Source organism: Penicillium griseofulvum (assembly GCF_001561935.1).
Source record: "Penicillium griseofulvum strain PG3 chromosome Unknown contig_84, whole genome shotgun sequence".
Lineage (NCBI taxonomy): Eukaryota > Fungi > Ascomycota > Eurotiomycetes > Eurotiales > Aspergillaceae > Penicillium > Penicillium griseofulvum.
This window is the reverse complement of record NW_024467475.1, coordinates 2,485,346-2,496,278: the sequence shown is the minus strand read 5'-3', so window position 1 is coordinate 2,496,278 and position 10,933 is coordinate 2,485,346. Positions and strand designations below refer to the sequence as shown.

The window sequence follows — 10,933 nt, the reverse complement described above, 5'->3', positions numbered from 1 at the left end:
TTAGACTATTCGGAAAGAAATAATTTTACTAATCTAATAATGATCTTTTATTGAAAATTATCAGAAGATTATTACAATATAAATTTATTGAGAGGATAGGGTTCAAAGTTGGTCAGTTTTAGTAGGAGAAGGGGCAGTAGGTAGATACTTAAGTAAGATCTACAATTCTCATCACATGCTTACTCTTGTGTGATATTGGCGATCGTTGCACATGATAACCATGTGGCAATATGTTGTATGCATATTAAAGACCCCTTCCCCTAAATCATAAGGCTACACAGGGAAAGGGCTAGTGTGAGTATGATCTACAACGGGCCATAAAGATCTGGATTGTCAACTGTAAAATTTCACGCAAACGCTGGTGTAAACCACGCATTTTGCCATCATAAATGAATCGTACATGCATAACGTACACCTCAGCCCCTCCTGGCTTCGTAATTCGCATCTCGCCCGTCCGGGAACTGTTGTTCCCTACGTTGTATGTACAAGATACAAGCACTCTTATGGTTTGTCCAGACGCACATGAAAAAAGAGTTAGACAGCATGTGCTCGCCTTGTCTGCTTGTAATGTCATAATGCCAGTCGGATGGAGTAAGGGACTCAGAATCACAACTAGATAAGTTGTTGCTGAGCCGTGAGAACATGAAAAAAAAGATAAAACAGTGGTGCGAAGAAAAAGATAAAGATGCGGGGTATCTGCTGGCTGAGATAGTGTGCCAGAGGAAGAAAATCAATGAGTCATGAAATAAAATCAAACATCAAGTCCATGGGTGCCCATGCGGTGCCTAGGCATCCACTGGGACACCATGTCCAGGGAGAGTGGCCGACTCATTCTGGGATGGTAATCGTCGATGACCTAGCTCCGGAGTGGTGCCCTTGCCGTTCATTCGGTCAAATTCCAATGTTTCAGCCAACTCCGCAGCCATAGGGTCCAGGTCTTCTTCTTTGAGCCCAGTCGCCAAAGCCACCAGCTTGCGGTGCATGTCGAACTTGGTGCTCACACCTGCATCCGCTGTTTGTTGGGCTAAATCCTTAACAGCATTGCGACGTATCTTCTGCGCAGAGCAGAGCTCTTGAGCGAGTCGATACCGAGCCATTAATTCATCTTGCTCGAGCGATGCTGTCATAGGTTTAGGCACTTCCGTAATAGCAAACTGTTCGGCCAACCGAGCATGCTGAATTTGCTCAAGAAGGGACTCATAGCTTGCCCGCAATTTTTCATATCGATCAGCTTGGTCGTCACTGCGCTCATGCTCGGCCTCCTTAGCCGCTAATGTAGAAAGCTGCTTCTGGATCTTCTGGCGGTCGGATTCCAATTGCTCGTGTAACGCTTCCGGATTGGCGACATCATTGGAATCTTGCTGGTTGATCTTTGAGTTTCCATAAGTCACAGCAAGCTTTTTATTAGCTTCGGCCATGATGGTCCCAATCTTAGAGAGGAGCTCAGAGGTTGCAGAGGCATCCGGAATTGGAGCAACGGACTGTCGATCCGTTCCCCCAGGACCAGCTGCTTCGATATCGATATGTTCGTTAGCCATGGTAACGGAAGAGGGGGCCGGTGGGATATCATGGCCATGATGCTGGGAACGTTGTGCGATACTGCTGGCAGTTTCCCCTTTATTATTCACCAAATCGCCAGCACGGTGACAATGCACAAGAAGGGTGTTCACCAGACGAAACGCCCCGTTGCGAGCAGCGACCAAGACAGCGGTGTCTCCATTTTGATCCTGGCATGACAACAACATTTGTATCTCATCTTGCGAGCATGTCTTGCATAGCTTATCGAGAAGTATTTCGCAATAATAACGTGAGCTCTTCCACTTTCCCTTGCTTCGAGTATTCTCTGCAATATGATGGAAGATAGTGGCACCGAACCAATCTCGGAAAGAGACAGTGTCCAGAAGCATATCTAAGAGAGTCGGAAACGTTCTTTTTTCGTAATTATTGGTAAACAGAACAGCTCGGACGAGTGGAGTCTCTTCATGCTCCGAAAGTGCCTTGATGTTGGCCCCTCTGTGTAGAAGATCTTGCACAATTCCCAAGTCACCCATCGCACATGCCCAGTGGAGAGCTGTGTTCCCAGAATCGTCAATGGCTCGATCGACTTGGAAATGAGCAGGGGGTTCGGGAGGAGAGATGCGCGTTGCCTCGGGGGCATCACCCACGGTCATGAAATAGTCTAGAAGTTGATCGCCGTAGATTATGTGTTCTTGCTCGCTGATGGACATGGCGGTTGCCTCATCCACTCCACGCTTCCGCTTCCGTCCGCCATGTGACATTTGAAGCATATCCTCGTCTGCGACCATTGATGATGATTCGATTGTGGCGTGTCCAATTGACTCGTTATCGTCGAATCCTGCATTCATCTCATAGTGGTCTTGTGGAATGGTCGGTGGACCCATGCTGTGCTGAGGTTGAACGACCTTCAGGCTTTCCGAAGCTGCGGCGGCGGCAGCCGCTGCCGCCGCAGCCGCAACACGATTTGCGGCAGCCGATTTCCTCGGCGCCCTAGGTTTAGATGGAGCCGATGTATGCTTTGGCGCTGGTGGGGGGCTATGGTCTCCAGCAACATAATCGAAAATCGGGGCTAATTTCGTAAGGATGTTGTTGCGTTCCGCAAGTTGGCGACCTTCTGGAAGTGGGATCCATGTTCCTGCGAGCATTGCCTGTCAGTAAGATGAAGCTTCTCTTCAGGTTACATAGATCCCAAGACATACCCTGATATTTGCCATAGCCTCCCTGAACTTTCTCGTGTACCCCCTTCTGGACTTCTCGCTCGAGGATGCGCGTTCGTGCAGGCTTATCAAAGCCTGCAGCTTTGAGGATATGTGTTGCATTGACCCAATCATCCGCTCGCCTTCTCATCACACTGTCAGTATCGAGCTTGAACTCGTATACCGGGACCTGGGAGTGAGAATGTCAGATGTGCTCGCATTCAAAGCGGAAGACAATCCCACGTGACGGGAGTGGAAATGTCCATTGGAGGTATAGCTTACACTGCTATAGGTAGCAGAGTAGATGGTGTCAGCCATAATGTGCGTCGCCGTTGGCCGCTGCAATTCAGTAGGTTCCCGAAGAGCGATCTAACACCCATGCACGTTGGAGCCGATTTGTCACCCCTAGATGATCCACAAGTTGATTGAGTTAATAATGCTTCGGCACTTCACGCATTGCACGCAATAAAAATCCGGACCGAGAACGTAGAGACACGATTCGGTGGAGCTGGGGGTGGCATCCCAAATACGCGCTGGACGCGTAAAGTGCGCACTAATCCCATTTCGGAAATATCACGTGATTGTATGTCATGTGACCAATATCGGCCCAGCAGGAACCTCAAACGAGCGGGAATCGCCAACCACGCCGTCCTGCCTCTGTCTCCCCGCTCTTTGCCTTTCCACCCTCAATTCCCTACAAAATGACTGTTATTGAAACGGTTAAGAGTGCCGTGGGGTTGTCGGAGACCTCCGGTAAGATTTCAAGGCCATTGATCAACAATTAAAAGCTCTAGCAGGAAAGTTGACCAGACTCTAGCAACCCGCCAGGAAATGTCGGAAGCCCGTCTTCCTATGCAGTACAGAGATTCATGCGCACACCTGCTGATTCCGTTGAACCGATGCCGGCAAGCAGAGTACTACCTTCCCTGGAAGTGCGAGGTTCGAGATCCTTCATTTTGACGTTCCAACACAACCCGATGCGACAAAAGCGCTTTCCAGAGCTAGTCAGCTAATACAATTCTCTTCTTTTCTTCTAGAATGAACGCCACTCATACGAGAAGTGCCAGTACGAAGAGTTCAAGAAGCGTGTGGCCAAGATGGACGAGCTGCGTGCCGCCAAGGACGGCGCCCGGAGCAACTGAATTGTGGGACTGTTAGTATGCGCGGTCGGTGCTGCTGCTACTATAGTAGCAGGATATGTAAATAAGAGATACACCGAAACTGCTTATGGATTGCCTTTTGGCGTTGGGACCTTTTATCAAAATTGGCCACTTTATTTTCTTCACTTATCTAGACAACAATTGCATCCAACTTGATGCTTTGTTTGACATTGGCTAAATTGATACCTACCATATTTCTCAGATCGATATACTCCTTGAGTCAGACATGAGCCCATGGATAAGTTGTCATTTGTCATAGCTCGGTGCATGTAAGCAGATTGTATAGTAGATTACTTCTGTGCTACAAGCATTATACAACCCTAGGAGTTTGACTAACTAATTTCCTGGGGTTTCTCGGTGATAAAGAGGCTATGGTCACATATAGTTCTTTTACTGAACTTTAGGCTGCACTGCTTTGCTTTCGGCAATGATCTCTCGTCACGGCCTATCAATGTAAAGCTTGCGAGTTCATTCAGACTACATACTACTTAGTAGCAGGGTCTGTATTATATAAATATTCTACTATGCCTAAACCCCATGGCCTATGGCCGAAAATTGTTGACTAGCTAAACATTGTCTAGTCCTGCGTCCAAGGATCATTTGTGGCTCTATAAGCTCAGCGCTGCAAGGTACATTAGCTGTATTGCTGCCGATTGGTGGTATGCACGATATTAGGATTGCAGTAGGTCTAATGATATGATAAGTTCAGCACATGTGCATTAAACTAAATCAATAAGTTCCTCTTATACTTATGGTATCTCTTATTCTCGATATCCTATAGGTGTTATGATTTATCTCTATGGTTTAGCTCACTATGTAGAGGAGTGAACATCATTCAAGTCAATTTTGACATTAATTATTGAGTATCATATCTATGACTTCGTTGTCTTTCCCTTTCTACCTTATACAACGCTCGGACCTATTGATAGACGCTCCGATGATCCTTGAAGACGCAATTGCAGGGTCTCATATCACCACCTCCAAGCCTTTTTTATACCAAGACAACTCCATATTCACAACTCCCCCAAGTCAGATGAGGGTATCCTTATATGAAAAGTCATGTTAAAAATAACAAGGAAGTCTTTAGGATTCTAGGTAGGTGACAAATCATGATTAATAATACAAGTCAAAGTTTCCGTCCAAGGAAATAAAACTCCCGCCGTTATCGCCGCCCCCGCCAGAAAATCGGCCGGTCGACGAAAATCCCCCTCATTGCCATTTGCTAGGAATTAGAGAGAATCGATTAGAAAGCGGGATTATGCGCAGGTCTAGCTCTCTTTGATTACTATCGGTTCTTCGACCTTCAGCTCTCCTATACACTTGGGGATTGTATTGACTCTTTTACCCTATACTTGTGCCTGGGCATTTTGTGTTTGGTTAAGACCTACCATCTTTGACACAATGGGTCTTCTGTATGTGCTTTGAGAGGCTTGTTTGACTATTCAGAATCCGTCTAATCTCAAGCAGAGCACTTGGAACAGCGCTGGAATGGCCGGAAGCCAAGAAAAGGGCGGATCAGGTACGGCAGTGGGGTATCGAGGTATGCCGTATTTGTCTACGTCCTCAACGAACCTCAAGGTGTCTGACTGATTTAGCAATTACTTGCCAATTGGCGCAGGGCACGAGGCAAAGAACGCGATGCTCTTCTTTGGGGCGACGAGGTATGTTGTCCTAGCTCGCATAGTGATTCCCGGTCGCAGTCGCTGATCCATATCCTCTATGATAGGTTGAATACCTCGTGGTAGCTCTCGACGACGCAGCGAAGAAATCCCGGCTATCTCTAGCCCAGGCTGAGATCCTGAAATCACTAGCAAGAGACGAGGCGTTGTGGAAGTCTGGTTCCGGCAAGGATAGCGAAACTGGAGACCAGTGAGTGTGATTTGATGTCAATCAGGAACTGGCATATCTGACACCAACTAGTGCCGGAGAGGAGCCGCCTCATTTCCACCCCGAATTTGGAAGATTCATGCTGGAGGCTACTCCTGGACAGCCTTGGGGAATCGGGTTTAAAGACCTACTCAAGGTGGAGTCCAATATGAAGTGGAGGTGAGCTCTTTTAACACAACTTGATCTGAAATATGCTAACAATCTCTAAGACGAGAAGTCGCAAAAGCACACATGGCTCCGAATGAAGTCCCCATCACCCTAACAACCTTCCCTCGGCTGGGAACCAAGGATGACTACATCCAGCCATATTATCCCCCGTCTGGACCAGCTCTCCGCTCGCAGTTTGTTCCTGATGAGATTGCTAACCCTCATATCCGATTCCCTACTCTGGCTGCCAACATTCGATCCCGGAGAGGTCGCAAGGTTGAACTGAACGTACCTGTTTTCCATGACACAAATACACCCAGGCCATTCAAGGACCCAACAGTTAACTACGACCTTCACAACTGGCCCGAGGATGACGACGTCCGCAACGGCGCGGCCAAGGACGATCATGTTTACATGGATGCCATGGCATTCGGAATGGGCAGCTGTTGCTTGCAGATCACCTTTCAAGCAAAGAATATGACAGAGGGCAGAAGACTTTATGATCAGCTGAGTCCTTTGGGGCCCATTCTTTTGGCCTTGACTGCCGCTACCCCTATCTATAAAGGTTTCCTAGTGGACACGGATGTGCGATGGAACCAAATCGGCAATGCAGTCGATGATAGGACACGCGAGGAACTTGGCGAAGCTGTAGGTTTTCCGTAATTATACCTTTGGCTCACCGAACTAACCTCTCGCAGCCTCTTAAGAACGACCGGTGGAGAATTCCCAAGTCGCGATATGCCTCTAATTCGACTTACATATCCCAGGATCCTCGTCTCCGGAAAGAATACTTCGATCCTGATCTAGTTGTTGATCAGGATATTAAGAAACGCCTTATGGACGGGGGAATGGATGATCTACTTGCGACGCATTTTGCACACTTATTTATCCGTGATCCCTTGGTCATTTTCTCTGAAGATCTTGAAGAACTGGATCTTAACAAGAGTGACCACTTCGAGAATTTACAGTCCACTAATTGGCAGCACATGCGCTTCAAGCCACCGCCACCAGATAGTGATATTGGTTGGAGAGTTGAGTTCCGGTCTATGGAGATCCAAATCACAGATTTCGAGAACGCCGCATTTAGCATTTTCATCGTCCTCATCACTCGTGCAATCCTGAGCTTCGATCTCAACTTCTACATCCCGATCCAGCGTACCACGGAGAACATGGAGACGGCCCACGCTCGCAATGCTGTTCTTGATCGGAAATTCTGGTTCCGCAAGGACCCCTTCCCTCGCAGGGTGCCCAGAAGCGCACAGCAGTCGGCAAATGGCAGCACCTTCTCATCTACGACATCGTCGGCTATGAACACTCCACCTCCATCTCCCCCTCTTGGTCCCGTTGAGACAGAGTATGATCTCATGACCATCGATGACATTGTGAATGGATGTGCAGACGGGTCATTCCCTGGTCTCATCCCGCTTGTGGAGTCCTACCTCAACAGCGTCAATGTTGACGTCGAGACCAGGTGTTTCCTGGCCAGCTATCTTGATTTGATCCGGAAGCGAGCTGATGGTACTCTTTGGACTGGGGCTCGTTGGATGCGTGAATTTGTAGCCAAGCATCCGAGCTACAAGCAAGACAGTGTTGTGTCTGAGGAAATCACATATGATCTAGTGAAGGCCGTTGAGGAGATGACTGTTAAAGAAGGCAAAAAGGGATCAGTCGGATGGGAACTTCTCCGAGGCAAGAAGGTCTAGATCTGAGGCACCCACACACGCACACACAATTAGATATCCATAGTGTGAGGATGTATGATGGAAACTCGAAACTATTTGCACATATTTATGACAATTGGAGGCAGCCCTCCTTGTCACAGCATTTGATGAATTTTAATCTTCTCATTGAAATACCTCCAACCAAAGTACTCATTCCAGCAGCATTTCCTCCTGAGTTGGCAACCGGCAAGAGTCCGCTAGCCCAGTCACCTTCCATTCGCCGTTGAGTTTATGCAAAACAAAAAGTTCCACACCAACATGATCCACAACGCCATTGATCTTCGACCGGAATGGCGCCCACACAGCGGCTAAGTTCAGGCTTCCCGTGTCGTGCACCTTTACCTCGGGATCCCAGATACGCTCATCGATGTCATCTTTGAGGCTAGCGACATGTTCAACGAACGAACCAATCGTGCAGAAGCGCAGGGAAGTCGGGGATGGAGGTGAGAGTGTCATCCCTCCTGCTCGGATACAGTGTTTCTCGAAATCGGCGCGCGACTTGGTGCTCAGTGCTGCGAGGAAACTTTGCGTGACTGCAATGATGGCGGCTGTCTCCGATTCCAGCTGAATTGCTGCCCCAGTGCGGGGACGGTTTGATAATGACCAGCACATTGCTGATGGAGTGATTTAGTCGTCAAATCATTATTATAGTGGGAGATCGTGCTATTATATCTTCTATCTTCTCTGGTTCCAAGAAGCAAACAACTCTATATGCATATGTACCTACATATGTGTATACCGCTCACTATTATTCGGGTCACATCTGTTACCGTTACATGCCCATCGGTCTATTGTTTCGGTCTGTTACACTTTGTCTAACTTTGTTCAAATCCAGCATTTCAGGAACCCTAGGATCTTGTTGTCATACGAGGGTAAGTGCTTCGTGTCACACGTCGACTTTTTGATGTTTGGTCCGGGCTTTCATCCTACAATGTCCTTACATTCACTGTCTTCGTTGGACTTGATGCTTGTGTGACTATCAGAGGCATGTGGAAACTGCTAGGCTATGGGCTTTATGTCTCCTTTATACTATATTGCAAATCTACAAATCTATTGGGCTCATTTACCTCGGAAGTCAGCACAAAAGCTCCGGTTAGACCTCGGATGGATCCCGAGCTCAATAATATAGCTATGACCAAAGTAGGCAATCGTCCGTGAAGGTTTTGGGGAAATGGCCATGAAACTAAATACCCCAAACATCCTGAAGGGACATTGGTGGATGAATAGACTTGGACTATCCCTCCTCCTTTCCCATTATACTCCGGTACCCTTTGATCGATTATTCCTACTTGTAACTGAAGTCCATACCAGCCGATCACACACTTTCAAATTGTCGATCATAAACAATTTGGGCGATTATAAGGTTTCCCCCGCAACTTAGACGTCCTCAGACCTTCAACGATGTATATTACAGGTATAAAATGAAACTCGAAATGCAGAATGAGAGGACTAGAGTGGGCAAAAGTGTGCCAATTTATATCATTATGCTTGGATTTGCGACCGGCTTTCTCTTATGGACAGCAGTTCATGCTGTTCCAGCAAAATTATCTCCCACTGTGACAGTGCGCAATGGAACTTATACTGGAGTACGAAGCTCAACCTACAACCAGGATTTCTTCCTGGGTATGCCTTATGCCCAGCAACCAGTGGGTAATTTGCGCTTTACCGTGCCGAAGCCATTGAATGCAAGCTGGGATGGTACACGCGATGCGACACATTATTCGGATATTTGCGTTGGATATGGTGTGAGTACAATTCTTTCACTTATGTTCACATATGATTCTTACCAATGTGGAAAATAGACGGACTCGATTTGGTACCCTCAGTCAGAAGCGTGCCTCATCCTGAATGTCATCCGAGGTTCATCTGTCAACAAGGACTCGAAACTTCCTGTTGGGGTATGGATTCATGGCGGTGGATTTTATCAAGGCTCTGGTGCCGATGAGCGTTACAACATGTCTGCGATTGTGGAAAACTCGTATCAAATAGGTAGGGATCTAGCCCTCTCTTTGGATACTTGGAAGTCTGGTCTAATTAAGATATAAGGCAAACCGTTCATCGCTGTCACACTGAACTACAGACTATCAGCATGGGGCTTTATAAGCTCTAGTCAAGTGTCCGGGAGTGGAAACACCAATCTTGGATTGAGAGATCAGAGGTTGGCGCTTCAATGGGTCCAGGAAAATATCGACGCCTTTGGCGGCGACCCCAAGAAAGTCACCATATGGGGCGAGTCAGCAGGTGCCATGTCAGTGGGATACCACCTTACAGCATACAATGGACGAGATGACAAGCTGTTCCGGGCCGGTATCATGCAATCTGGGGGATCGATAGCCGCCCATGCGGCGAATTATACGACGTTCCAATCAAACTACGATACATTGGCCTCCAAGGTAGGCTGCTCGGATGTCGTGGATTCATTGCAGTGCCTTCGTGAAGTACCATTTGAGACACTTAACACTGCTCTAAACGGCACGGACGGCAACTCTGACTACAATTTTTCGCCGGTTGTAGACGGGGACTTGATTCAGAACTGGGGTAGCATTCAACTAGACAAGCATGCATTTGTGAAGGTCCCTATCATTGCTGGCAGCAACACGGACGAAGGAACAGCATTTGGGCCCACAGGAATCAACACTACAGAGGAATGGTATCAATACTTAACAGGTATATATACAAATCTTCTACACCATCAACACAGCAGCTAACTCATCCAGACGGTGGATTCAATTTCCGGACACCCGACTCTGTAGCCAAACGTATCCTCGAGCTCTACCCAGATGACCCATCGCAAGGCATTCCAGCATATCTCGGAGACCAGCGCGTGCCTTCAAACGGCCACCAATGGCGCCGCACCTCAGCCTTTGCAGGTGACTACTCCATGCATGCCAGTCGCCGACGACAATGCGAAGCATGGGCCGAGACATCAACCCCAGCATACTGCTACCGTTTCAATGTACGCTCGGCAGATGTGCCACCCCTCTCAGGTGTGACTCATTTCGAAGAGGTATCCTTTGTGTTCCACAACATTGCTGGACTGGGATATCACTACGGTAAACCGTTTGCCGGGGTGCCGCAGTCGTACATTGACCTCAGTTCTATGATGACGAGCATGTGGGCATCTTTTATCCACGACCTTGATCCAAACCCGGGTGTGAAAGCAGCTGTATGGGATTCTTATTCCAGGAACAAGCCCGTTGATCTTTGCCTTGATGCTAATACTACCAGTCATATGGAGGCTGATACATGGCGCAAAGATGGGATCGATTATATCAACTCTGTTGCGCGGGCTTTTTGGCGATAG

General features: G+C 47.7%; 5 protein-coding genes across 5 annotated transcripts; 3 read left to right on the top strand and 2 right to left on the bottom strand.

Moving 5' to 3' along the window:
* Window positions 1-785: 785 nt before the first annotated feature.
* PGRI_054560 (putative APSES transcription factor) lies at window positions 786-3,032 on the bottom strand (the record flags this gene model as incomplete). Its single annotated transcript, XM_040793169.1, has 3 exons — window positions 786-2,653; window positions 2,718-2,904; window positions 2,997-3,032. 3 exons carry the CDS (start codon window positions 3,030-3,032, stop codon window positions 786-788), a joined length of 2,091 nt encoding a protein of 696 aa, XP_040645136.1.
* A 383-nt stretch (window positions 3,033-3,415) lies between these two features.
* Window positions 3,416-3,856, top strand: PGRI_054550 (NADH dehydrogenase [ubiquinone] 1 beta subcomplex subunit 7; the record flags this gene model as incomplete). Its single annotated transcript, XM_040793168.1, has 3 exons — window positions 3,416-3,467; window positions 3,532-3,653; window positions 3,752-3,856. 3 exons carry the CDS (start codon window positions 3,416-3,418, stop codon window positions 3,854-3,856), a joined length of 279 nt encoding a protein of 92 aa, XP_040645135.1.
* A 1,419-nt stretch (window positions 3,857-5,275) lies between these two features.
* PGRI_054540 (glutamate--cysteine ligase) lies at window positions 5,276-7,611 on the top strand (the record flags this gene model as incomplete). The annotated part of the gene is made up of 7 exons (XM_040793167.1): window positions 5,276-5,286; window positions 5,342-5,414; window positions 5,470-5,535; window positions 5,601-5,743; window positions 5,795-5,920; window positions 5,971-6,556; window positions 6,607-7,611. The coding sequence occupies 7 exons, from the start codon at window positions 5,276-5,278 to the stop codon at window positions 7,609-7,611; spliced, it is 2,010 nt and encodes a 669-aa protein (XP_040645134.1).
* A 168-nt stretch (window positions 7,612-7,779) lies between these two features.
* Window positions 7,780-8,241, bottom strand: PGRI_054530 (uncharacterized protein; the record flags this gene model as incomplete). Its single annotated transcript, XM_040793166.1, has 1 exon — window positions 7,780-8,241. One exon carries the CDS (start codon window positions 8,239-8,241, stop codon window positions 7,780-7,782), a length of 462 nt encoding a protein of 153 aa, XP_040645133.1.
* Window positions 8,242-9,113: 872 nt separating this feature from the next.
* PGRI_054520 (Carboxylesterase, type B) lies at window positions 9,114-10,933 on the top strand (the record flags this gene model as incomplete). Its single annotated transcript, XM_040793165.1, has 4 exons — window positions 9,114-9,374; window positions 9,432-9,618; window positions 9,676-10,296; window positions 10,347-10,933. 4 exons carry the CDS (start codon window positions 9,114-9,116, stop codon window positions 10,931-10,933), a joined length of 1,656 nt encoding a protein of 551 aa, XP_040645132.1.